The sequence below is a fragment of the Etheostoma spectabile genome, chromosome 11 (assembly GCF_008692095.1).
Source record: "Etheostoma spectabile isolate EspeVRDwgs_2016 chromosome 11, UIUC_Espe_1.0, whole genome shotgun sequence".
Classification (NCBI taxonomy): domain Eukaryota; kingdom Metazoa; phylum Chordata; class Actinopteri; order Perciformes; family Percidae; genus Etheostoma; species Etheostoma spectabile.
Window position 1 is genome coordinate 957632 of NC_045743.1, and position 27957 is coordinate 985588.

Consider the following 27957-nt stretch of genomic DNA (forward strand, 5'->3'; position numbering starts at 1 on the left):
TTCACAAGTATAATTACAAAAGAAAAAGACGACCAATTTCGGCATGAACTGCTGCTGTATTTCCTTTTCCAGGTATTTTTTTTCAACTTTACCTTTTTGGATTATTAATTAGCCTAATTTGGGCTAAACGTGTTTTACAGTGACTCTATGTTGTGGCTAAGTGTATTTTTGTTACGTTTGGATCAAAACAACACAAAAGAGCTGGAACGTCTGAATTGTGGGTCACCTAACAGCATCAAATTTAGGTAAGTGCGACACAATGAGCTGAAGTCAATTTTGGTGTTGACACATGCTGAAAATTATTGAAGTTTTCAGATTTGGTTTGTGATGACTTACTTAACTTTTTCTCCTCTTAAAATTGGTGAAAATGTGAACAGGCTAGAACGATGTTGCATTCTTCTTCCTCAAAGAAAAGAAAGAAAAGAATGCTAAGCTAAATTACGCTATTGATTCTTACAATACTGGTAAGCCTTATGGGCTAATTATAACCTACTTTCAAGATAATTAACCTAAACAAATAACAAAGTGCATGATAGTATATCCATGACCGGCTCTGGAGAAAACAATTTAATATTTTATAAATATAGGCTACATAAGAGTTTTTTTGTGCCAAATAAATAAAACTCTAAATGTGTATTGTTGCTATGGTTCGTGATTGTGGGCTCTAAAACAATTTAACAAAATGGAAAAAAAAACCCATTTCATTCAAACATTTTTATTCATAAAAAAATACAATAATCTTTACTGAGTGAAACTGTGGGGGCCTGATTCAACCACAGAGTGAGTCATTTTCTCAAATAGACGATCTTTGTCTGGTGTGTACAGCTGCTGCAAATCGGGCGTGAGAGAGCAGCAGACGGGAGGCGAGCAGGTCTGAAGCCCGCAGCTGTCGGGACCGCCGGATCCGGGATCTGGTCATGGATAAACCCGAAAACCCGCCGGTGTAGGATCGATCGGGGGGAAAGGTTTGTGTACCGACGCTGCAGAGAAGTTAACGGCGGAGGGCTTTCTCCGGTCCCTCCCTGCTGGGGGAAATGTGGCTAAATCCGGAGGAAGTTCTGCTGAAAAACGCTCTGAAGCTCTGGGTCACCGTGAGGAGCAACGACTTCTTCCTCCTGCAGAGGAGGAGAGGCCACGGAGAGCCGACGGGCAGGATCACAGGTACAGGAAACCCACACAACGAAAACCACACAACAAAAACCCACACAACAAAAACCCACACAATGTAAACCCACACAACGAAAACCCACACAACAAAAACCCACACAACAAAAACCCACACAACAAAAACCCACACAATGAAAACCCACACAATGAAAACCCACACAACGAAAACCCACACAACAAAAACCACACAACGAAAACAACACGCAAAAGGCGAGACCACACACACAGACAGTAGGCTACTACAAGCAGGACCTCAGGCAGGACCACAGGTAGGACCACAGGTAGGACCACAGGCAGGACCACAGGCAGGACCACAGGTAGGACCACAGGTAGGACCACAGGCAGGACCACAGGTAGGACCACAGGCAGGGCCACGGGTAGGACCACGGGCAGGACCACGGGCAGGGCCACGGGTAGGACCTCGGGCAGGACCACGGGCAGGGCCACGGGTAGGACCACAGGCAGGGCCACGGGTAGGACCACAGGCAGGACCACAGGCAGGGCCACGGGTAGGACCACAGGCAGGACCTCGGGCAGGACCTCGGGCAGGACCACGGGCAGGGCCACGGGTAGGACCACGGGCAGGGCCACGGGTAGGACCACGGGCAGGGCCACGGGTAGGACCACAGGCAGGACCACAGGCAGGACCACAGGTAGGACCACAGGCAGGACCACAGGCAGGACCACAGGTAGGACCACAGGCAGGACCACAGGCAGGACCACAGGCAGGACCACAGGCAGGACCACAGGTAAACAGAGACAACACTGGAGAAGCTAGAGACAGCCAGTTGTCCGGATGACAAGTCAACAACAAAAAATAGCAAAAACAGAAATAAAGATCCACAAAGAATCAGCAGACAGGCTCACAAGGGGGCACCCCAGAAAGAAGGATTAAATAGTTAAGGTCTGTTGAACCAAAGTTCAGTGAAATCCAAGATTATTCCAATCACAGGGTTAATTGGTTTAGTCGGTTTACCACAGTCTGTGTGTGTTATAGCGACTGATGCCAAACCAACTTTCTAACTTTACGGGAACTGGATCTGAACCATTGACCCTCAGCTTTGATTTTCTCAAACTCTCAAACGGGGCCCAACTTTGGTAAATGGTTTCTTATTATACTCCGTTTCGGCGTCATATTTGTACTCTTGGGGTCTACTAGAATAGGTTTACATGCTTTGATGTTAAAAAAAAAACATCTTTTTCATCCTGCCCATTTCTGCAGCGCCTCTGGTTGTGACCAGAACAGAAACATTTACATTTCTATAAAAGTATGCAACGATTCTTTACGTCATCTCCAAACTTTCTCACCTCCTATAAAGATGTTTCACATAGGTCTTAAAACCAAGTTTAGAAGTAGAGTGGGAGGGGTTTCTAGCACTACAACACCTACATGCAAAGTGCATGGTTAAAAAAAAAAAACAATCTTAAAGGGTCAATGCTCCAGCAACACATCACCAACAAACAAAACTAACTTACATTACTTTGGTTTAATAAACTTTGCACTGATTTTTCCACAAGAAAACTTATGATTTTTCCTACTGTGAGATTGTGACATGTAGGCTAATAAATATTATTTAGCTGCTTTGGTCTCAGGGGCCATTTATTGTGCATGCTGCCATGTCTTACGGGGACACTTGAATAGGCTTTGTCTTATTAACTATAAGTCAAAATCTGCTTTGAAAAAGGCCATACATACTACTATTCCCTTTGAGACAAGTAGCCTACAAGATGCTAACGAGGGATTTCTGTAATGTCAATACAGTAAAATGGACCTACTTAACCAAGTTTGTTCACTTCTGGCTACACGTTAGCAATCAAACACAACAAGGGCTGTCACTTGAATGCCGTTTTCAGCTAGCGTTTGCAATCAAACAATCATAGGTAGCAACAAACGTTTCTGAAATGATTCCCATCGTCTTTTTATTGTTTGTAATGAGAAAAGATTATTTTTTCATGAATTTCACAAATGCCAGTATGACACGCTATCCTGCAAACCGTTTAAATCTGAGCATGTGGGACTCAAATCTGCACTCGACTCACATTGGGGAGCGACCTCGTTTTGAACGAGCCTATTCATATGGCGCGCACCAATGTGACGTCAAAATGATGTAGAACTCGCTGGCGCGCAGTGCACGACAAAGCGGAAACGGGAAGCATGAACGAGCTCCTTGGCAACCAGATGCCAGGACTCTTTAGAATGACTGCAAGTCTCTCGTGAACTCACTGAGTGCTTTTATGGTGAGTGAAAGGCTTGAGCCGACGAAGTAGGTCATCCAATCAAATCAAAGCATTGACGTCAGTGCTGCCGTTGTTTACCTTTTTCTTCTTCCACTTTGTAGAAATAACCAAGTCGGTAACCTTTCCTCATTAGTGCCACAAATTAACACTGAGATCGTTAAAATAGGGCCCAAAGTGTCCGAGATTTACTTCTCTGACTTCTCTACATTTTGATCAAACCAGGTTTGAGTTAGCCTGATTGTGTTATCTTCGGGAGTGTCAGATTTAATGGAATGTCTTCAGCCTGAATCAAATTTGAGATTAACTGAAGTCAGCCTTTTGACAGGATGCTTTTAGTTTTTCTTCTTCTGATTTCCAGCTTATGTCATGTGACAATTTGCCACCTTTTTAAGTTGAATATGTTTGGAGTTCCAACTGTAAAAAATAAATGATTTTTAAGATTGTGTAAGGTATAATGTAAAGCAAGTGGGGTCATTATTACTGCACGGTGATTCCTACATCACCCTGCTGGGGTTTAATTAGCAATAATATCCCGCTGGCTTTACATTATCCCGCTTATAACACAGCTACTTACTAAAGAAATCCAACTGTTGACACTAAATATAGACATAAAAATGACTTTTTTTGATTTAATGGTAGTAAATATTCCTCCAGTCTATATTCCGAACTGCATCCATAGCAGCGGTAATAACCGAGCGTAAAATGCCGACCACTGACCAATCAGAATTGAGTATTCAACAAAGCCTTGTAATAATAACTGTATGCTGTATGTCACTTACCATTCTTTCTGTAATGTTTTATATTGGTTAAAACCAATATATAGCTAGTGAATCTAAAAAAAACAGACCATTTTATTCTGTTGGATTCTAATAAAGTATAACATGTTTCTCATACAGTACATATAATAGGGAATATAGCCATCCTGTAATAGACATAAAAGAAAATCTGCAATAATCACATGCTTACAAACAGTAACAGTCCATTTATTCTACACATTGTGCGTGTCTCTAGCTGTGATTTCCTGTTGGAGAATTACAAGTTTTTGTCGTTAACTGTGCTAAATGTTGAAGGTGGTGAAAATGCTGATATCAGTATGCCATATTTAAAAAAATAAGAATAATAAGTTCCTGCAGAACTGTTCCTGTCCTTAATGTTTATTGATTATTATACACATTTCTGACCACGTGCATGTTGCAGCCCGTCTGACCACCTCCCACCGCTGTGATTTACAGCTTTCTCCATGTTTGCTGTTTCCTCTGTCTTGCTTCCTCTCTGTGTTTTGTATCTGTTCAACAGACTTAACTGACAAATCAGCAGTCGCCTGTACAGTAGATTAATGGGACGAGGGACACTTCATATCTTTAAATCAGGCAACCAGCTCACAGAGTGTCTTCTCCATTCTTCCTCTTCTTTTCTGTGGGGAAACCCGCGGACAGAGCTCTTCTCATAAGAGATAATAGTAGGAACTTCCTGGCCGGGGTTTACTTTGTGTATGTGTTTGTTCCCACTGTTCCCATAGCAAGACGGGTAGAAAGGTCAAGTCCTGTTGTCACATCGTCGTTTAACATGAACTCATTAAACAAGCTGCTCTGTGGCGATTGTGCCACGCAGGAAACAGCTCAGAGAGGAGTTGTCTGCTTTATGGCTCACGTCTGATTTATTATTTTGTGTTTCTAGCTATAAAGTTTAAAAGCAGAAACTGAAATTCAGTGGGGTCTCAAAGTTGTGAAAACACCAGTGGCAACATACTTTCAGCAGGATTTCTGAGAAGGGTTGGGCAGCTAAACATCTGCAACTGATCAGTCCCTTCATAGCACTCTTTGTCTTTTTATTTCTAACCAAATACTTGTCTCTTAGAGTTACTTTTTGCATGTTATTTGTCAGTTAGCCTTAATTTAATGTAACATGAGAAAAAGACAGATACAGATCATCCAGTTGGATGCATTCAAGAGCAAACAGACATTGTAGATTTGAGAGCAGATTTTGGTTTTTGCTTTTCTCCAAGCCTCATAAAGGTTGACTGTGGCCTTTATGTCTCCACAGCAGTATTCCCCCACAATGTGACTATTAGTGGAGAAAGGCGATGCTTCATATCGACTCCCCTTTCTGGAAGTTTAACAGTGTCAACCCCTTCTGGGCATTGTGGTGACAGACGGATGGTTTTGTGTTGCCAGGCTGCCGGCTTAGTAGCTCCAGGCAGGTCGACTTTGACTCTAAGATATGGTTTACATTTGGCTGAGAGCCAGAGCTGCTGAGAGAGAGACTTTGTCTTTACACATCTCCACCTGCTTAGGGTTCCACCAACAAAGGCTATAATACTTTTGGTTTCAAGTTTACAACAGATGATATGTTAAATTATGCTTTTAAATTGAACAAAAAGTATACTTTCCAAAGGTGGAAAAGCTTCTTAAACAACAGATTACAAGATTATAAAAGCATCTAGTGAACTCTATTCTGATGAAATACTTTCAGTTTCACTGCTTTTTATAGACTGAGCATGCAGTAAAACTAATACTGGTCCGTCTTCCTCTTCTCTCCATGTTTTACTTGGTCTTTTGTGTGTGTACCAGGCCAGAGAAGGCAATGCTGAACATGTAGGTAGAGATCCGACTTCTTGCTCTTGTCCTTATCTTGTTCTGTCATCAATTTGAAATATAGGGTTGTACTTAGTTGTGGCATGTTGGGTAGGTCTGTCTGACAATGCCGCCTTAACAGCTGAAAGCAAAGCTGGGTGAGAAACTTTGTGTAAAGAAGCAGATGGTAACTTCTAAGTGTGTTTCCTAAGGGAGAGCAAACTGTTTTGGTGAAAATGTTGTTTTTGAAAGGCCAAACAACAAATATAGATTGTAACCGCATATTTCATCAGATAAGAAAACATTACATCTATTCTTTTTCAATTAAGTTTGACTTTTGGACTTGGACACAACATTCTGTTATTGGAAATGTTTGATTCACACGAGTCTGAAAAATTCCTATGCAGCCACTACTGGCATCTTATTCCACAAAATGAATAATATTAGTGTAGCCAAACGTGTTTAAACAGAATGCATAGACAGGTATCTCTTGTAGAAGAGATCTGTCTTAAATAAAGGATAAATAAAAAAACAACAACATGCAAATAGAGAGTCAAACTGTTGCTGAACTGAGGCTACAGCTCTTTCCATTGACCGCTTCGACAGATGTTTATTCACAAAGGGAAGTAAAGAATTAAAGCACCACAAGGAGAGGTGTGTGTGTGTGTGTGTGTGTGTGTGTGTGTGTGTGTGTGTGTGTGTGTGTGTGTGTGTGTGTGTGTGTGTGTGTGTGTGTGTGTGTGTGTGTGTGTGTGTGTGTGTGTGTGTGTGTGTGTGCTTGCATTAAATTACTTTAATGATTAATTGATTATCAATATGGTTGCGATTATTTTTCCAGCGACCGACTAATCGATAAGTCGACTAATCATTGCAGCTCTACTGAACAATGACTTTGGACACTAAAGCCAGTATAGCCGTCACTGCTGCCTGAGCTTTGTCTCTGGGATACGTTTCCATAACTTCCACCCCTGTCTGATTGTCTCTGTTTTGCCGTCTCTGCAGGTCTCCTGGTGGGCGCCCTGGACACGGTGCTGGACTCCAACGCCAGGGTCACACCATTCCGCATTCTCCTCCAGGTTCCCGGCTCCCAGATCAGCTGGGTCATTGCCAGCGGTGAGCTGGAGCATCGTGTCTCGGATACGTTGGTGTTTTTGGTTTTGTGCGGTCTTGGTGTGCCTGGGAAATTTCTATGTGTTTTTCGGGACCTTCAACTGGTTCATGAGATCTGGCACAGCCGTTAAATTCCCTCGTGTATTTTATCTTTTTGTCTATCAGGAGCCGCCATAGAGGAGGTGAACAAGCACTGGGACTGGCTGGTCCACAACCTGCTTCGCTCTCTGTCTGTCTTTGAGAACAAAGAGGATGCTGCCAGCTTTGTCAGAGGAAAGGTCAAGGTGAGAAACCTGCCTGTGCCGGCCTGAATCCTGTCCGAGGAGGAATTTAGATTTTGAGATGTGTTGACAAAGCTTTCCCTGTGGGTTTAAAAGGATTCAAGGCATTGGTTGGATCAAAGTAAAACACCCGCCTCACTGTTGATCAGATAATGATGATGAAACCCTGTTGTGATGTAAGTTCATATAAAATGCTCTAAGGTCACAAGTATAAGTTTCCTCCTTCGCAGGGCCTCATTGCAGAGGAGGTTCGGGGTCGCCAGGCCGCCCAGGAGGAGGAGCCGGAGAAGTTCAGGGAGGTGCTGCTGAAGTTTGAGCTGCACTTTGGCCTCCCTTCGTCAGAGAAACTGGTGACGTACTACTCCTGCTGCTGCTGGAAGGGCCGGGTGCCTCGGCAGGGCTTCCTCTACCTTAGCATCAACCACATGGCCTTCTACTCCTTCCTGCTGGGGAAGGAAGGTCTGTACACCAAAGTGAGGGCTCTGATTTTCAAGCCAAAAGAGTGAACGCAAAGACAGTTTCCCCAAAATATGTTTTTGTTTAGTATTGATGTACAGTCAAAAACTCCATGGAGACTTCTCATACCTCTCCTCCTGCAGAGTAATTCACTTCTTTACTTTCCCAAACCATTCTCGCTTCACCTGAGAGACTATTAACGCGTGGTACATTCCTTAGAATAATAATTGACAAGAGGTGTGAGTTTATGATCGATTATGTTAGGAAAAAAGTAACCAAATCATACCTAATCATATTGCAACACAGTGTGGGGATGTAACTCTTAAAGTATGTGATATAATGTTTTCCGAAAAGGTCATTTTAATATATAAAATACAAATACATTTCAGATAATTTCAGGTCTTCTTTTAAACTTCATCCTCCCAAACGTCTTACAAGCAGAAGTCAATTCTTGGGAATCGCTCTACAAATGTATATTTTCTTGCAGCATCTTAATTAATAATCTGCAACTGAAGTTTCACAATTGAGTGCAGTTGTGGTTCCTACTATTAGGAAAGCTTCATTTAAATTAGCTTGACCACAGGATGGAAACACATAAGGACCATAAGGTGGTTCACAGGTGAAGTAGTCACCGTGACATGAAGTCCAAACTCAAATATTTTACTCCCTTCTTTTTTTCCCCAGTGAAGTTTGTGATTCCCTGGGCAGAGGTGACACGGTTGGAGCGGGTCTCCACCGGTCTGATGACGGAGGCCATCCGGGTCAACACACGGCAGCGACAGCGGGAATTCTCCATGTTCCTCAACCTGGACGAGGCATTCGGGGTCATAGGTCAGCTGGCTGACATTGCTCTCAGGCGGCTGCTGGACAGCGAAGGCCTGGAGCTGGACCGAGTCCTGCAGCAGCCCACACGCATCACTAAGAGGTCAGTGCTGGCTCTGGTTTCTGTTACTAACATGAACCGACAGCATCGTCAATAAGTAAAAAAAAAAAAGAAAAAAAAAGGGATGTTTTCAGCACATTTCAGTTTACGTTTCAGGTGAATACAAAAATACCAATTTAATTTGCTGATGACAGAATGTCAGGAATGAAAAAATTCAAACTCAAACTCTGCCTGCGTTCTCACCTCTGCACAGCTGGTTTATCACTGTGTGAAGTGGGTGGGAATGTCAGTCTTAATTTTGGAAAGTTATTAGAATGGTTTTACACAGCTCCCCCTAATCTGACGATAGAAAGGCGTGAAGGGGAGGGGGTTTCCAAAGCTATTTGACCATCTGATGAGCAGTTCTGAAGAAGCATACTGTCCTCTCTAAAGGCCTTGCCTAAAAGTAACCCAAGATAACGGATATAAGTCGTATTAGATAGTTAGATGTGTTCTGAGTTATAACCCAAGTTTTATGAATAGTCGGACATGACAGCATCTCCCTAAAAAAAGAGAGACCAACAGTAAGTAAAAGAATCAGATTTGGCTATCAACATAACTTGTACGTCTTAGTTTCAGTTATGGATATTTTTATAAGCCTTTATAGATTGCTGAAATAGAACACACACACACACACACACACACACTGGAATATACCATGCTTTGTCCTGTTTTTTATGCTTGGATGTTGTCTGTAAAGCACTTTGCAGCAAACCTGATTTGCCTTGAGTGACACAGACTCCATTATTTTGCACCATTATTCCTCCCCAGATGTCACTGTAATGCACAGGTTTACTTATCTTTTAAAGTAAAAAAAAACTCAAAACCATGACAGAAAGTGGAGATAGAAGTAAACTTCCAGAGCTACAGATGTAGGAGTGGGTGGCAGACCACAACACAGAATATTTGCTGTAAATAGCAAATCTATTTGTGTATTTACAGTAGATAGGGTTGCATAAGTGAAGAGATGGAAAATGAAAAAAGGAAGACAAAATGAAAACTACAGGCAAGGGACACATAAACTACAGGTTGTCCAGAATGTGGGTGAAATGTTTTTATTTTCATTTGAATTTTGGCATTTCTTTTGCTTGCCCTTTTGACTTTAAACAGGTTACTGTATGTTTCTGTGATCCTCCAACACTTGTATGTATGACCTTTGTTGTTCTGGTGGGCATCCTTTAGAGAGGAAAAGTAGATGATTTGCGTCTCAGAGTTGAGAAAAATAAAAACTAGCTATGTTTAAACTGAAGTCTTCTCCTTACGGCTTTAACCAGACTGGCTGCCCGTCAAGCATTACCTCACACATTTCTTTGCAGGATAGTAGTACAACCCAAAAATGTTTTTTTCGTTTTTGCAAAGGCTAACCAAACATCCCTGAAATGTAATGCAAGTACCTGGTACTTGATACATGAGGTCTGTATGTATACCAGGCTATGTGCCAGATAAAGGCGCTACTAAGTTAACAGTTGAAGTGGAAGAAGACGAGAAAAATGTGTTCAAAAGACAGACTGCACAAAAAAATGACTCACATAATGAGTCACTGATGCTGTTTACCAAGTGGAGGTGGTGGTACATAGGACTGAAGAACAGTGTTTGCAGAGGTAAAGACTTGGAGTAATATACATCCTGGTTAACTATGTCCCCCTTTAACAAAAGGCACATGATTTTGTACAGTGAACCAGATAATTATATTGGTCATTCAAGATCAAAATTATAGAGGGGAATGTACAACCATGCTACAGTATACACTCTGCCAGTCGGTGCTATACTTGTCTCTTACCTCCTAGCGCTGTACTGCATTAAATCATCTACAGACAAACTAGGCCATGTTACTTCTCTTCTTTTTTTGTTTTTCTTGTGACATTGCCACAACATCCCATGCCGCATTTTGTTTCAGATGTCAACATTTCCAAAAATGGAGAATTGCAGATTGCATGTGGTCAGTTTAAGAGGTGCACTGAAGTCACGATTGCATTAGCTTCATTCACGCATCACCACCAGTTGCTCATTCATCTGCCTCTTGGTTATTAACTGACTAGTAACGTCCAGTCCTATCAATACAGACGTACCTGTACAACCCAGCCATTATACCCTGCTGCTGATACACCGTTCTATTTGTGTAGTTTTAAGCCAAAGGGAATGAGAGGCAGGCATTTTCTTGCAGCTTTGCATCCTGATTCTATTTGTTTTACTCCCAAGCTACATCTGTGTGTCACCGCCTAACTCTTCCCCTCATCGTCTTCTTTCCAGAATCCTAGAGGAACAGGCTTTGAGGGAGTACGTCCTTGCTCTGTTTCGGCTCCCTCGTGGTGAGCGACTCCACGAGGTGGCCTCCTGTTCCATTTGGACACCACACGGACGTTGCCATACAGCAGGGACCCTCTACGCCACTGACAGTTATCTGTGCTTCTCCAGCCGAGAGGAAGGCAGTTGCATCCTGCTCATACCCCTCTCAGAGGTACGCTAATTGCATCACAGCCTCACTGACGTCACCTGTTCATTAGGAGTACAATGTGGTCTGTAAAGGTGTGTTGCCAGTGAAAAACAAGCTTCAGCGGTTCATAACGACACTATGACTGTGTGCCATTTCAGACCTTATAATGACATAAACATTAAAGGACTCAAGGCTAATGAGCAGAACCTGCGCATACTCACCACCATGAGGTGGTCAACAAGGGTTAATGGGTCATAATTGTAGGCTTTGTTGCATTTTCTTTAATTTGAGAAAGGAGAGGCTTTGTCCAGTTAAGAGTATTAAAAAGATTAATAACGAAATGACATGACAAAACAGGATTTTACCCTGCAGCGGACTGCAAGACGTATTTGTACAGTCCCAAACCTTTCTCAGTTTCACGAACATATTCCCTTGAAGATGATGGGCGGTTCCTTGGATGAAAACCTTTTCCATTGGTGAGTCATCGCCCAGAAGAAGGCGGTATTTCCAAATCCATGTGTTTGTGTGGAAGGAAATTATTTTCAAGTACGACTTTTGGTCTTAATCTAATCAACAGAAGGCTCCCAGACAGAGATAACAAAAGTTCTTCCTGCTGTGTGACCAAAGAGCTTCCTCTTGTATGCTAACATGCTGATTTGGACGCAATTGTCCTGCGTAACTTAGCCGCAGCATACATTGTGAATACATCAAAACAAAAAAGTACATTGACATCAAAGATCAGCATTGTTTTAACATTTTTAAAGTCTACAGTTCCCTTACCTCGTCCAACAGAAAAGCTAAAGGTGCATTTCAGTGGTTCTCTTCAAATCTCAAATTTCCAAGATCCCTCCCATGATGGTACCTTTGAAAGGCTCATAAGATGATACCGTAAGTAAACTAGGCCGTAAACCCTGCGTGAGTTATGAAATGATATGGCTGTATTTACAGGATAACTGTAATTACTGGCATGTAATCTTATTTCTCTGTCCTAATGTGGTTAGCTAACTGTAAATGCTTACAGGAAGTGAGAAACAAAAGTCCATTGGTTCAGTTCATGTGACCTTATTAGTAGCGAGTGATGACCACCTGAGCGTGAAAAACCTTTTAAACACTCTAAGGCAGGGGTCTTCAACAGGGGGTCCGCGACCCCTAGGGGGTCCGCGGAGGTACTGCATGGGGGTCGCGAAAGTTTTGGTTGATTAGACTTTTTTTATATTCCCCCCCTGCAATTTTTTCCACTAATTGAAATGTCTTTAAATACACATTAACATGAATTCAACACACTGTAGTAAACAGATAAATGGAGGCAGAAGATGTCTTTCAGTCATCAATGCACACATGGCACTATAGGACCAGTTTGATATAACACAATTTTATACAATATATATAATTAGGGGGTCCCCGCTCCATCTCGCCATCAGTTTGGGGGTCCTTGGCCTGGAAAACGTTGAAGACCCCTGCTCTAAGGGATATTTTAAGATAAGTGTGCAATATAGATCAGAATCAGCTTTATTGGCCAACAAACAAGGAATTTGAAATTGGTTCATCTTTGCTCTCAATGTACCCCTCACAAGCCTGGGAGGAGGCATGTAGTGAGACACACCGGGCCACAAGAGGGAATTCAAGTGGAAAACAAGTGTTAGGTATTTTAGGACTCCAGAAATAGTATCTAGAATGAGCCATTCACATTCCAGCTAATGCTGGAAGAATTGTGGAGCACATACTGCCAATCATACCCATATATTCTGGTTCTGTCCCAAACCAAAGACATTGTGGGGAGTGGTATTTGATGCTCTTAAACAGATCTTCCAACAGGATATACCTCGAGATCCTACTGTGACTCTATTAGGAGTGATAGTTAAAGGATTGAATGGAAGGTCTTTTAAATATATCACTCACTGCAACATTGAAGTGTATAACTATTAGATAGCTGAATCCAACCTCCCCTTCATATAACAACTGGATCCAGAAGGTTTGGGACCTTTGTCAGAATGATAACATTACATATTTATTAAATATGTTCCATAAGGCCATCTTTACTAAGCGGTGAGTCCTGAAGTATCTCTGATAATGCAATAAGACTGATTAGCCTTCCTCCTCCACTACCTCCTTTTAATTTTGTATTTTTTATTATTTATATTTTACAAAATCCACACAATGTCCTACAATTCTTAGTGTAAGCCCTGCCGGTTTCCTGACTGCGTATCTGCATGTGTGTTTGTGCATATGTGAATGTGTGAATGTGCATTTTTTATTTATATATTTAATGTGTAAATGGTAAAAACCAAAAGGACAGTAAGAAATATAATAACATTGAAAATATAAAAAAGATAATTATGAAAACAAAATATATGACATATATGACTATATAATACTATATAACATATGACTTTACAGTTACAAGTCTGTCTCTTGTCCAGAGGGACTTTATTCAAGAGACTTTATCTAAGCATTTCTGTAGTTTTCTATAATGTATTTTAGATTAGATTAGATTATACTTTATTCATCCCACAACGGGGACATTTTGTTGTTACAGCAGCAGCATTTTTTCAATAACGGCAAAAAACAAAAACACACAAGAAATACAGGCAAACAATAGACAATGATTATATGGTAGACTGAGTGAGCAAAATGGCGGTGGTGAGTTTGAGAGTTTGTTGAGCGGTCTGTGTTGACTCTGCCTTGCTGCTGGTTAAAGAGTAACACACAGACTGGTGTCCTGTGGCTGTTCACACACATTAAAGTGCAGAGGGGGATGTTGGGCAGCTTGCATGTTTGCTTTGTTAACGGACAAGTTCGGCTTTTAAGAAAGTCAGAAGAACAAACAGGATTTTGAGGCTCTTTTATCACGTGAAAACATTACCTTATCATTCTGCATTAAAGACGTACCTTTGGTCAAATGTGATTCGTGTTGTTAAAGTGGTAGATTTAGTTCTCCTCCAAATGTTTAACGCTGTACTTAAAGAGTAAATAACGAGAGAAAATAAATTATTTCAATGGGGTATTCAATAAAGTAGCTTCCAGATTTTTACAGATGAACTATTTGAATGTGAAAGATAAAATGGTATATTTAAAGCTCTTGGCCTATTTGAGTTAGGTTTAGTTGGGAAAAGCAGAGATTAGCAGCCAGATGCCCAGTCTCATGCTTACCGTGCTGCGGTTTAATCCTCTATTTCCTCTGTTTTCTGTTAAAGCATTGTCTTGGAAAAGTGTTACCGCGTCAGCCCACTTAATCTGTTACTGCTGATAAAGTTCCCCTTCTGTTCCTCTGATTCTCTTTTGAAGGTCCCATGGCATGAAAATTTCACTTTATGAGTTTTTCTTAACATTAACATGCGTTTCCTCAGTCTGCCTATGGTCCCCCAATGGCTAGAAATGGTGATAGGTGTAATCCGAGTCCTGGGTGTCCTGCTCTGCCTTTGAGAAAATTAAAGCTCAGATGGGCCCAAGGTACCCTTCCCCCTGCCCCCCCCCCCTTCTCAAAAGCTACAGACTCAGAAATGGGACATACTAGGGAAAGCTCATTGTGGGGCTGAATTATGGGAAAGAGACTTCAGATACAGTATTAGGGGACCACTAAAAGCATCCACAGCGCACCATGTCATGGGATCTAGGCTCAGCTTTATGTTTTAGTTTTTATCATCTTAAAGCTTGTGTTACACTAACTCCAAGTGGTATAGTTGATTGTTTGAGCTGTTTGGGCTACAGATAAATGAACTGTGAATTTGTCTCACTCTCTGGTCCACCTATCTCTAGTTTAAATGACGTTTTGTATGAAAGCCTGGTGTATGGAGAAGTTCTCACGTTATTGATATTTTTGCACTTTTATTAGTAATAATCCAGGGGTACAAATAGCCTCACCCATTCTAATTTAATCTAAGGAATCACTGATTGTGTTCTGATGCCTGGTTTCCTGCATTTGTCTCCTCAGGTGTTGTCCATAGAAAAAGTGGAGAGCACCAGCCTGCTCCCTAACCCCGTCATAGTGAGTGTTCGGACTAAGAAGGCCTTCCAGCTGATCGAGCTGCCGGACCGAGACGAGCTGGTCGAGAACCTGAACTCCAGACTCCGATCTCTGCAGTGGAAACAGACCATGTTCCGCAGCAAGAAAGACGGCAGGAGGAGCATGGTACGTGTAAAGTTAGGGCACTGTTTTATATTAAATTTTAGAGAGAGAGAGAGAGAGAGAGAGAGAGAGAGAGAGAGAGAGAGAGAGAGAGAGAGAGAGAGAGAGAGAGAGAGAGAGAGGAGAGAGAGAGAGAGAGAGAGAGAGAGAGAGAGAGAGAGAGAGAGAGAGAGAGAGAGAGAGAGAGAGAGGAGAGAGAGAGAGATCCCGCTTACAATTATTCCATCTATTTAATGTGAACTCTGATCATTGACAATTAATTGTTCTGGAACTAGAGTGAAAGGGTTGCTCGTAGGGAAAGAAAGGGATGTGGTAGTAGATGGGACCTGTCAGTCAAAGGAGTAAAAAATATGATATCATAACATAATTACCTAACACCATCAACATTAAAAGCTGACCACTCACTAAATGAGAAACAAGGCTGACTACTGCTGGTCATGTGTAAAACATGATTTATGCTTCTGCGTTAAATCTACACGGTGGCTACATGCTAGCCTGGATACCCGCCAAACTTAGCCCCGCGCGTAACGTTTGCGGTTCGTATTCTGACTAGAATCTGAGTATGACGACGTTAGGCTAATAATCCGCATTTTGTATGACCTTTAAGGCGTTGCCGCGATGTGTAGTTAGTTTTTCGAGAGGTTCACATCCGGCTACAGTGTAGGGTCCGTGTCTCCATGTATGTTGTATTTGGATACAACATTTTTTTAATCAAAAACAAGTGAAATTAATAATGAATGTGATGTTTTATTTAGCAAAATTACAGTTTTGTTCTATCCTATCCAATATTTCCTATATTTCGAAGCAGCTTTTCTATTCTGTATTCTGATAAAATCCCCAGGGCCCCCTGAACTTAAGCTATGCTTCATGTTTATTAAAGACACAACGGCAATCTGAGTAGATTTCTAGTAGAGTTTTTAACATTTATAACACTCACTACACAGCAAAAAACACATTTTGTTAATCCTTGTGGTGAGGGAAAATTAAAAAAAAAGTTGTGATTGTTTTTGATATTTTTTCCTAGACTCTCTGGCTCAGTCACTGTGAACATCATGCAAACACTGTATTAGTTCAGTTCAATTTCTCCCATATTTATTTACTATAAGTGCAATTTACCCATTTGAGAGGAACTGTGAGCCCAAAGGGCACACCTGAGCATGTAAAACACAGCATTAAGTCAAACTGGGACGCTTTTAATGTTCACATAAATGACTTTAACTGCGTAGTTTTGACATGTAGGAAAATGTCTGCAAGAAACCAATGATTTTGTTCTCCTCATAATTTCCTCAGAGCGCCCCGACACCTTACTACACCTTCTACTACGACACCGGGCACTCTGATGAAGAAGAGAAAGAGGAGCAGGTTCTGCGTAACACCATCAACAGCGAGGCTCTGATGACGGCCTTCCACCAAAACCAACCAGGAACCAACAGCAACAAGGTAGGTGGAGTCCAACGACCAATTAACTGATTTAACCCTCATGTTGTCCTTGGGTCAAATCGACCCGTTTTCAGTGAACTTTCTATTTTCCTTTGTAAAAAAAAAATGGGCCGTTAAAATAAGACAACATTAAAAATATCAAAAACCTTTGGGGAAAAAAACACCAAAAACATAAAAAAAGCACCCAAATTATTGAAAAAGTGGCAAAAATGTTGGAAAAAGTGATACTACAATCGACCATGGTTGACAGGAAGACAACACAAGGGTTAAGAGCTGAATTACGGTTTCGGTTCCCCCAAAAAACACAATTTTTCGCTAACCCCACTTACCTAGACATGCAGATTAGTTTATTTGTTGTTTTTTTCTGATAAAAGAGAAAAGGTTGCTGCCACCATTGACATACAGGGCATTGGCCCACTGAGCCAGTCACCATGTGTACCTCTGGATGTGTGTGTCTGTGTCAGGGCACGGAGCAGGTGAAGGAGCGGCTGTGGGAGGAACATTTCTTGGAGTTCGGTCGCGGCGTCCACATGTTTCGCACAAACAAGATCCAAAGACTTGTTGCCATGGGGATACCAGAGTCGCTGCGAGGGGAACTGTGGATGACACTTTCTGGTGAGAGAGAGAGAGAGAGAGAGAGAGAGAGAGAGAGAGAGCAAGAAAAACTAAGATAGTACCTAAAACAAAAGGGCTTCTATATGTATGAAAACCAGTTTTTCAACTTTTTTATGCAGAGCGGTAATAGCAGTATTTGACTGTTTATCTGCTGAATGCTGGCTGGATAGTGTGGACGGCAGTCAACGGGCACTAAAGGTGTGCACCTGGGCTGTAAACTGGACTCTGCTGCACCTCCACACACTGTATGCTGTTTAAGAGGAAACTTTCTCAGTCCGAAAAAACAAGCTGGCAGCTTTTATTTTCATCTGCTCTCAGTTCCCCAGCTCAGTTTCGTTGAGGAGAAACGGCTTTCTGAAACACAAACTGAAACTGCTGTGGTACTACAACGGCGTATTATTTTATAAAACATTTTACAGAGCCGGGGGAGGGGGGGGGTAATATTGAGGGAGAAAAAAATTGAAATTAAGAATTGCTGAAATTAAAGTGTCCAATGAGCAATAAAAAAACTAGTATCAAACAGTATTAAAATCAACTTGAAGAGGCTTGAAAAGGGCCTGGGATGGATAACAAACATGTTTAGTGTTTTTCTTTCAAAGGCTAAGAGTTGAGAGCAGGGGCTGTTTCATTTTATGCTTATTTACTGCATCTCTACTTCTGGTTTGTGTAGACGCATCCTCGGAGCTAGAGTCCCACCAGGGCTATTACACCAGCATGGTGCAGAAGTCCATGGGCCTGAGCAGCCTGGCCACAGAGGAGATTGAGCGGGACCTTCACCGCTCCCTGCCGGACCACCCCGCCTTTCAAAACCCCACCGGCATCGCTGCACTGAGACGCGTCCTCACCGCCTACGCACACCGCAACCCCAAGATCGGATACTGTCAGGTAGGGTACCGATGATCCGAGCGGTGTGGTGACATGTAGTTTGTTTTACAGTAGTTTATTTCGATCACATAGATACACAACATCACATACATAACATTAATAGTGAAAAAAAAAACAAGTGTCACCTTAATTCATACGGTGTCATCTTTTTTTATTTTATTTAACCTTTATTTATCCAGGTAAACTGTTTGAGAACCAATTCTCATTTACAAACGTGACCTGGCCAAGAGGCTACAGAAATAAATAGGAACATACTGTACAACTTTACATAGTCAAACGCATGACACATAGAACAAGCAACTGAATTAAAAAAAGACAGTCAACGAAGAAAGAAAAAGAATAAGAGCTTAACTGGTTCATAATCAAAACTGACTGAAAAGGAATGGGTTAAAGCATTTGCTAATTTACCTACCTTTTTTATTTAAACTGTGTTGTTAGGTCCCTCAGAATCAATCCTATTAAATGTATTGTTATTCATTTCTGTATGTTATATACAGTACATATTACATATTAACACGTACATTACATGCAGAAGATATGCCAAAAAACTAATTGAATAAAATAAATTAAAATGCATTCCCATTTGTCAATGCAGAGATAGGGATGTGACTGCAACATGACTGTGGGGGTTTCTTAAGGGTTGTTAAATGGCATCTGATCGATTGTGTGGTTTTTTTTTGCATCTTCCTTCTTCCTCATCTGCTTCTGTCCAGTCTATGAACATCCTCGCGTCGGTGCTGCTGCTCTACGCTAAAGAAGAAGAAGCTTTCTGGCTGCTGGTGGCAGTTTGTGAGAGGATGCTGCCTGACTACTTCAATCGCAGGGTCATAGGTAAGGAATTTGTGAATGAAGAAGAGACCTTGTTGAAACAAAAATAAAGACAGGCTGTAGACTGGATTAAAAGTTTGGATATTCGGTGAAAGAGTTTAATTATTTTCTCGAGAGAACAATCAAACAAAATGACGAGAATGGCAGTTCACAATGCAACAGAGTAACAAGGTGACATTACACATTCTGGTGAATACAATCAGTAATACACTTCTTTATATGCAGTGCCCCCAGAGGAAAACCAGCCTTTGTTTGGAAACCAGTTTAATCTCAAACATAACAATCAGTGGACCTCAGGCAGACAGTTGGAGCTCTTACGTATTTCTGAATCTGTCCCTGTGTGTCCAAGTGTCTTGACCGGTCATTCTATCTTAGCTAAAAAAGGACATCTTGTCTCTTGGATAGGCTCTGGTCTCGACCTGGGACCTGCTATGATAAACACCGTTCTAGGCAACTGTTTCTGTCAGGCTCCACGTCATCTATCCTTGGTGGGAAAATGCAAAGTCATAACATATCCAGTTGTCTCCTACAAAGAGATCACACTGAGGACAGATACAGGAACCAAATACTCTGAGAGGCATTGAAGATATTATTATGAATAATTAATATGAAAATCATTGGTTACATGTAATTTTTCCATTACAGAGGTCAGGGCTCATAAAAAGAAGAGAGCAGTGAAGTATTTTTAAGCTTTATGTACTCATATGCACTTCAACCACTTAGAGCAGCTGCTCTATGTTTAAAGTCGCGTAACCACAGTGTGTTGTACTGTTTATTTTGTGGTTGTTTAGTCTAAGCTGCTGCTTCTCGGACACCAAACAACCCAAAAGGTTTAATTTTGGCCTCTGAAATACGGGCTCATTTCCTGCGTTTGTGAAGCAGATTATTTATGACATGCAAGGTGCTTTTGAAACAATTTCCTGTTCCTTTCAATATCCAGAGTTTGTGTATCCTTGAAAAAGCGGCAGTGATTGTGTTCTGGGAATTTGTATGTGGAGCATAGATAGATATATTTAGTTATTTGAGTGATTTTACCTTTTTTATTAACAATTTCTCTCACCCAGGAGAGACAGAAACAACGAAGAAGTTATTCTTTGTCTGTGTAACCAGATTTGTGATGAAAGAATATGTGTATCACTGTATGTCTCCATGCGTGTTTTTAAGCACAGCATATAACAACACTCTGTGGCTATACAGTCAATACTTCTTAGTAGGATAAAATAATTTCATAATAATTCTCATAATCCTTCATTTGGTATTTGTTGATACAAAAAATGTTGCATAAACCTGGTCTTTTAAACAGTAGTTTTAGTCACAGCACTCAGACTGAATGTCCGTCTTTTGCTGTCATCTAGTGGTTAAAATTATATTAACAGCTCCTGACTATCACATTTTATTATTCTTTGATCAGGTAGTTCTTGACTTTAATCATACTTTGGGCAATTTGCGACTGTAATAATTTTAAACAAAACCTTCCTACTGCTGCTTTTTGTTTAGGTAAAATATCAGAAAAGGTCAGAAAAACTTTGAAAAACATATCATTTTGGTAACTCGGATAGTGTGTCTGTGGATGAGGCTACCCGGTAACCCCTCTACCCCCACACTATGCATTATTTCCCCCTGCAGGAGCTCAGGTGGACCAGTCCGTGTTTGAGGAGCTGATCAGGGAGCGTTTGCCAGAACTGGCTGAACACGTTCCAGACCTCTCCACCCTCTCCTCCGTCTCCCTCTCTTGGTTCCTCACCCTCTTCCTCAGCGTCCTGCCCTTCCACAGCGCCGTCTGCGTGGTCGACTGTTTCTTCTTCCACGGAATCAAAGCCATCTTCCAGTTGGGTTTGGCGGCACTGGAGGCCAACTCTGCACAGCTCTCGGCCAGCACAGACGATGGACAGGCACTCATGATTCTCACAAGGTAAAAACACACAGTATTTGATGCCTAAGTTTTACTCAAAATGAACGGCACTTTTAAAATATCTTTCAAACTAGTTACACAGCTAGCAAACAAATAGCAGCATGGCAACAAACTGGTGTGGTTAAATAGTTGGTTTTATGTACAGTACATGTATAAAATATGTAGAAATGGCTGTAGCAGTGATTTTGCATTCAATTATTTTTTGTCCATAAGTGTTTGAAAACAATGAGAAGAACTCCCGCAAACTGTCTTTGCTTGTCTGTAAATGTTTGTATCATGTATGGGCGATTTCCCAACACATGCTGCAGCGACAGCCAGCAAAAAGTAAGCTATGCTGTTGATCTCTGTGACTGTTTCTTGATCCATTTGCTGGTAACACAGCGAAACACTCCTCTTATTGGGTTTCTAAATGACTCTAATTTATTGTAACGATGCACCTACGATCAGAGAAGAGCCTGTACATTTAAACCTGCCTTCACATATCAAACCTTCCTTTTGAATGGAGCGATTGGGATGACTACCGTGTACTATCGTGCTTGAGAATGTGAACCATCTGCTCCGTGCTTTGCAGTTTTCTGGACCAGGTTGGAAATGAAGAGTCGTCCTGTCCTCCGTCCTCCCCGCCGGCTGCAGAGGAGACTAGCAGCAGCGACACTGATATTCCCGCTGTGGGACCCACAAACATCACTGACCTCATCAACGAGTCCTACGAGGTGAGAAGCCCACCACAACTACTACTACAATTTTGTACATTCTTTTCCTTTTTATTTTTTTATCTTTATTTTATTTGTTCTTGTATTCTATCCTATTTATTATTTCTTGTATATGTGCTGTCACTGATATTTCCAAATTTGGTTTTAATTAAAGTTGATCTAATCTAATCTAATCTACTCTAATAATCCAATCTAATCTGTGTAGTATGAGTGAGGTTAATTTGGTTAAATTTGGGTGAACTGACCCTTTATGCACATACACTCTTAATCATTTGTGGAGGAGGACATGTTTGCTGTTTCACTGAACTTCCACTGTTTGTGCTTCCTCGTGTAAGAAATTCGGAGACCTGACAGTGCGGCAGATTGAGAAGCTTCGCTGTCGACACAGAATCCGAGTGCTGCAGGCTCACGAAGACACCACCAAAGAAAATGGCGTAAGCAGACAGAGAATATCGATGTCATATTGTCATGTAGTCTGACTTTAAAACTACTTAAAAGACAGAATGAAGGCTAACATTAGAGTGCAGCCTCGTCTCAGACCTCCCTCTCTTCCCCCTGTGTGCGTCTGTGCAGTTGAGAATAGTGACTCCAGATGTTTCCATCCCTCCAGAGAACTTGGCTGATGTCTACGACCTCTTCAAGGTATATTCTTATCCCTCCTCCAATTAACCAATTTCCTTTATCAACAACATTTTCAGTTGTGTCTTGTGTGTTGAGAGAATTTGAGGTTTATAGGGTAAACAAACCATTTCATAATTTTTCTTACCTCCTCCTCCTTGTCCATCCAGACAGAGCACTTCATCAGTCTGTACTGGGGTGACAGCAGCTCCGCAGCAGCAGCAGAGGCGGCAGCGTGGCGTTATGCTGACTCAGGCCGCTCCTACATGGAGCGGCAGTACCGGCTAGATCGGCCCCAGTTTAAGAGCCTGTACGGGCTGCTGACGCCATGGCCCGGCAGCTCAAACCAGCACTCGGACACGCTGGCCAACCGCACCTTCACCCTGCTGGACCAGGACTGCGACAACCTGGTCACGTTTAGAGAGTTTGCTGGCTGGCTGGGTGGGTGAACGGAGTGAAGGAGTAGAGCAATAATCAAGGCAGATCGAGTCACATACGATCCCTCCGTCACTGCACTTCAGCTCCATTCTGGCTCCCAAAAACGAATGCTGTAAAAGAAACCGGTTTCTACGCCATCACCATCTCAATCTAACCACATTTCTAGGAGAACAAAAAAAAAGGCACACACAGTAAATTATGAGTTTTGATTTTGGGGAAGGAAATGCAAGAATGTTCTCAAAAAATAGTTTCAATGGAAACAGACCAAGTCTGGTTCTTTAAAAGAAAGAGACATTCATCCATAAGTTGAAGAAAAAAAAATACACTTAAGGTGATTTTTCTAGAATGACAAGGATCCCTTTTGCTTGACTAGTACAGCTAGTAATTAATAATAATAAACAATACACATGTACTGTGTCAGACACAAGGCTAAACTTGTCAAGTTGTATTAACACAGAGCGCTACGGTGATGATGATGTCAAGTTTACATTAGTAGTCATTAGTCAAAAACATTAGTAAATCTACATTATTTTGTTGTCTAAAATTAAGCATGTTAAAGCTTTAGTGTGTAACTTTTGGATTTTAATGAAGATCACATTCAAGCCATTGCCAAATGGGTTGCTACAAAGCTAATTAAGACTATCAGCTCTACACAACTCTCTCTGGTTGGTATTAATATTAATTAGAGCCAGACTGATTTTTTTTACAGCCGATACCAAAATCCAAAGTTCCAATTTCCGAGATATATAAACATAAAAATCCAGAAATGTGTAACAAAACATAAACTGATGGGAGTTTACTTTCTCCTTTAATCCAATTAAATGCTTTCAGCAGGAGGGGAGCTGGCTCTTCTTTAAAGGTTTTTTACCACTCCGCTGGAAAACCATCACCACCCGGGGTCTTACTTGACTTTAAGTTGGCTATGGCTTTATTTATCTCTTCCAGTGAAAAATCTGCTATGATACAATCATTCTGTCTCTTGCCAATACTAGGTAGATCCAAAACGTTAAGAAAACGTTCCATTGCTTCTACTTTAGCATTAGACGTTTTGGTATATAGTTTTTTTGTAGTAGTTTAGGAAAATATTTCTTCAGGATGATATTTTAGTTGATTTGTTTCTGGGTCCCATATTTTATGTAATTAAGTAATTTGGCTGTCTTGGGGCCTGATTCGTAATATGTCTGTAAAATAGTTTTCTTCTCAACATCTTCTTCCAATAGATCATTGATCTGTTTTTTTAATTGTCTTATTTGCACTAATAGTTTTGGGTCTCTGTTATTTTTATGTTGCTATTCCACTTTAGATAGATCTGATAGAAGATTATTAACGTTCCCAACCTTCCTCTTTTTATTTGATGTTGTTAAGGCAATCAATTTGCCACAACCCACTGCCTTCAATGAGTCCCATACTATAGATGGATCAACTTCCCCTTTGTTATTAATCTTCACATATTCTCTTATGTCCGATTTCATTTGTTCTACTGCGGCTTTATTTAATAAGCCTACATTTAACCTCAACCCCGTATTCCGCCTCCTTCCTTCTAGATGAACTGTCAGATATAGTGCACTATGGTTAGAGACATCGGTTACCCCAATTCTACATTCCTGTACTTTTTGGCATAAAAAAATAATCTATCCTGGAGTCGGAAGAGCGTGGAGCTGAATATTGAGTATAATTCCAGTCGTGTGGGGGAGTACATCTCCAGCTATCACAAAATCTGATTTCCCCCCAGGCTGTTTAAATACATTTTGATCATTTCCTTTTCTTTTTCTTTAGACTAGTTGTATCCAGGTGGTGATTCAATACTATTTTAAAATTTCCTCCACATAAACAGACCCCCTCTGCTTCCAGTGCAATTACATCAATTAGTGATCTGAAAAATAGTTTTTCACTATTAGGAGGTGCATAGACATCAACTAAGGTTACTATATCCTCTTCAATCCGTCCCTTTACAATGAGATATCAACCCTTGCTCTCTTTTATGTCCTTCATGACTTCAAACTTAAGCGCAATTGCGAAAACAATAGAAATTCCTCACCTATGGCTCTGCACATTTTTTTTTAAACCAAACCGTTTTAATTTTTCGTGCTCATGCTGATAAAGATGCGTTTCTTGCAACAACAAAAAATGCGTTCTCCTTTTTTTTAATTTGGTCATTACTGGTCATTAATTGGTCATTAATCCATTTCCGGTGTCTCTATATTATGGTTTGGAGACCGAAACAGGAGAGGCTGTTGCACATCTGATTAGTAATAACCCTTTATTTTCTCTCTCTCTCTCCCCCACTCAGACACTTTGTACTGTGAAGAGCTGAATGAGAAAATAAGGCTGCTGTACCGTCTGCACATCCCACCAGGTTATTCATTTTATTAACACGATGAAAGTCATGAGTTTCGAGCTGCAGTCGCGCTTGCAATTAACTGATTGATTGTGTGTGTGTGGTGTGTGTGTGTGTGTGTGGTGTGTGTGTGTGTGTGTGTGTGTGTGTGTGTGTGTGGTGTGTGTGTGTTGTGGTGTGTGTGTGTGTGTGTGTGTGTGTGTTGTGTGTGTGTGTGTGTGTGTGTGTGTGTGTGTGTGTGTAGCTCTGACAGAAAGTGAGGCTGACCCCTCTTTGATGAAGAGCCCCCTGCTGTCCACAAACAGACCCCTCCATGTTAATCTGCCCTCTGGTTGGTCCAAACACACTGTGACTCATTAGCTCAACACATCAACTAAAGAAAAATCAACAAACAATGTATTCTGTGTTAAAGGCTGATATAAATGTATGTGTCTGGTTGACGTGAATCTGACTGTTGTTCCAGATGTTGAGGGTGACGTGACAGATTACCAGGAGCAGCTGAAGCAGATGCTGAAGGATCTGGTCAAAGAGAGGGAAAAAGACGTGGAGAAGCCTCTGCCTCTCATGAACCAGGTACTGCACTAGTGTTGTAAACAGTCTCATCTCATCTTTCAGTGGTGCCCCTGGAGTCTGTATGCAAATATTCTTTGTCACATCAGGGCGGCTGTGGTTTAGTGGTAGAACAGTCGCCTGCCAACCGGAAGGTTGGTAGTTCAATCCTGCAGTCCCATGTTGAAGTGTCCTTGGGCGAGACGCTGAATGCATGCTGCACCATCGGAGTGTAAATGTGTGTGAGTGTTTATCTAATGATGAGCAGGTGGCAGCTTGTACGACAGCCTTGGTCACGGTGTGTGGATGTGAATGGTGAATGTTTCCTTTACTATGTAAAAGAGCTTTGAGCAGTCGTTAAGAATGTATAAATATGTAAAGACAATCCTGACATGTTTCTCCCATTGGTAGTAGCATGTATTCTCTTTCCAATAAACCCTACTACACTTAGAACATGTATCATTAATGTTTGTAGAGTAATAGAGTAAGCCAATCTATACCTATACAAGGAATCTCTATACAATCTGATTTGATCTGATGATGAAAACCCATGCCATCAAATAAAAGTTGAAAGTATAACATACATATAATGTTAAATAAATTTTTGTCTGCTGATCGGCAATTTAAAAAATGAAATCAACTCTCCAAAGGACTGCCTAATTAGGCCCTGTCTGCTGGTCCTGTGACAGACTGGTGACCTGTCTGGACTGGAGAGAGCCTGTCTCTCACCCAATGCATGCTGGGATAAGCCCTTTTCAGAATAGACTGGGAATATGTAATATTACTTGCTTAATCAATAGCAAATAATTTACAATTAATCAATCGTGTATAAAGTGTCAGTGCTTTAAAAGCATTTATGGTTGAAAAATGACTTTTTAATATTTTGTCTCTCTACTAATCAGTGTGTTGTTTAATAACTAATCTGTTGGTTTGGGTAGAAATAAGTCTAACATTTAAAGAAACTAAATCATATAATGTGATGAAACACTGATGAATACCCTTTTCATCTCTCCCTCTACAGCGTGAGTTTATCCAGTTCTGTAAAACGCTCTACAGCATGTTCCACGGCGACCCAGAGGAGAACGACCTCTTTCAGGCCATCGCTACGGTAACGAGCCTGGTGCTCCAGATCGGCGAGGCCAGCCACCGTGGACACAGCTCGGGGTCAGAGGTCCCCAGCCGGGAGAAGGGGAGAGGAGCCGCTGAAGATGCTGGGGTCGATGCCAGCAGAGGCAACGGGAGTTTGGCAGCAGAGAACGAGTGGACAGTCAGCTACGCTCAGATCCTGGCGTCGCTGCTCACTGAACAGGCGCTGGTGAACTTCTTCGAGAAGCCGGTGGATCTGTCCGCTAAAGTGGCAGAGGCCAAGGAGAAGCAGTATCACCAGCGGGCGGGTTTGCTCACGCTGCAGCAAGGGACCAGCTGACTCAAATGTGAACATATGTAAGCGGCAACACAAGCCAAAATGTCTAATGAAGGATACCAAAATGTCAGTATAATTTGTGAGAATGTGAGAGAATGCAGCCAGGAAGCTAAAGATTACAGTTATCTGTGAGATGTAATTAATAGTATGACTGCAGGCAGCCACACTGGCAGGACCTGGCCTGTGACTCTTTGACCTATTTTGGCCTGGAATTGACAACAGAAAAGCATTTGTTTCCCCCCCCCCCAAACATTTTGAGCCAAAAAGGTCATTTTCAAGCTAAAATCTCAGCAGCAGGCCACGTAGCGGTTGACTCACGGTATCAGCCAGCAACATTACTAACATCTGAAGAACATTTTGTGCTCTGGGCCTGGAGAAACTCTGATGATTGCCTTCTTACATCACCATGAGGATGCCTGCAGTTAAACTGTGTTGTGGACAAATAATCCATCAGCACTTTCTCATAAGGCACTCCTAATAAGTTTTGATTGACTTTATTAAAGGTCTATAATAATGGACTAATTCTTTATAGATCATTTATACGCCATTCAGTTGATTGCCAGGCTGTGAAACATCTCTTGTGCTTTCTAATGAGCCATTAAGTTTGTTAGCGTTAAAGATTCCTCACTTTATATCAAGCAAATGCCAAAGTGAGTAAGTAATCTGTAATTAAAAATGTAAATAAGTTAATAAAAGGATTTTTACCTTTATCCAATATCCAATTACATTTGTCTTTAATTGTAAATGTTAAGTTCCAGAATTAATTTTGATCCAGAAGGTTAAACAATCCATATTGAGTAGGTTACCTGATGAACTGAAGAGCTAAAAAGACAAACAGACAAACAAGTGTCCTGCTGGAGGAGATTTTCACAACCTGGCAACCCCAAATTT

General features: G+C 41.3%; 1 protein-coding gene across 2 annotated transcripts; it reads left to right on the forward strand.

Annotated features, from left to right (window-relative positions):
* The first annotated feature begins 811 nt into the window (after positions 1 to 811).
* On the forward strand, positions 812 to 27776 carry tbc1d8 (TBC1 domain family member 8). Of its 2 annotated transcripts, XM_032529482.1 has the most exons (20): positions 812 to 1161; positions 6981 to 7091; positions 7254 to 7372; positions 7600 to 7828; positions 8510 to 8750; positions 10998 to 11205; positions 15113 to 15310; positions 16598 to 16747; positions 17212 to 17362; positions 18033 to 18247; positions 18961 to 19078; positions 20702 to 20987; positions 21559 to 21700; positions 22036 to 22134; positions 22274 to 22342; positions 22489 to 22759; positions 25047 to 25112; positions 25339 to 25425; positions 25558 to 25667; positions 26665 to 27776. In XM_032529482.1, exons 1-20 carry the CDS (start codon positions 1035 to 1037, stop codon positions 27067 to 27069), a joined length of 3402 nt encoding a protein of 1133 aa, XP_032385373.1. In that variant the 5' UTR covers positions 812 to 1034; the 3' UTR covers positions 27070 to 27776. The 2 variants fall into 2 exon arrangements, with proteins under 2 accessions (XP_032385373.1, XP_032385374.1); XM_032529483.1 differs by lacking the exons at positions 812 to 1161; positions 6981 to 7091; positions 7254 to 7372 and having other exon boundaries at positions 7605 to 7842.
* The last annotated feature ends 181 nt before the right edge of the window (positions 27777 to 27957 follow it).

Bases quoted from the DNA above. Each gene is read 5' to 3' on its own strand.
- tbc1d8 (XM_032529482.1), top strand. From the start codon at position 1,035: ATGTGGCTAAATCCGGAGGAAGTTCTGCTGAAAAACGCTCTGAAGCTC. The intron at 7,092-7,253 runs GTGAGCTGGAGC...TTTGTCTATCAG, and splicing joins CAGCTGGGTCATTGCCAGCG to GAGCCGCCATAGAGGAGGTG. The intron at 22,135-22,273 runs GTAAGCAGACAG...GCGTCTGTGCAG, and splicing joins ACACCACCAAAGAAAATGGC to TTGAGAATAGTGACTCCAGA.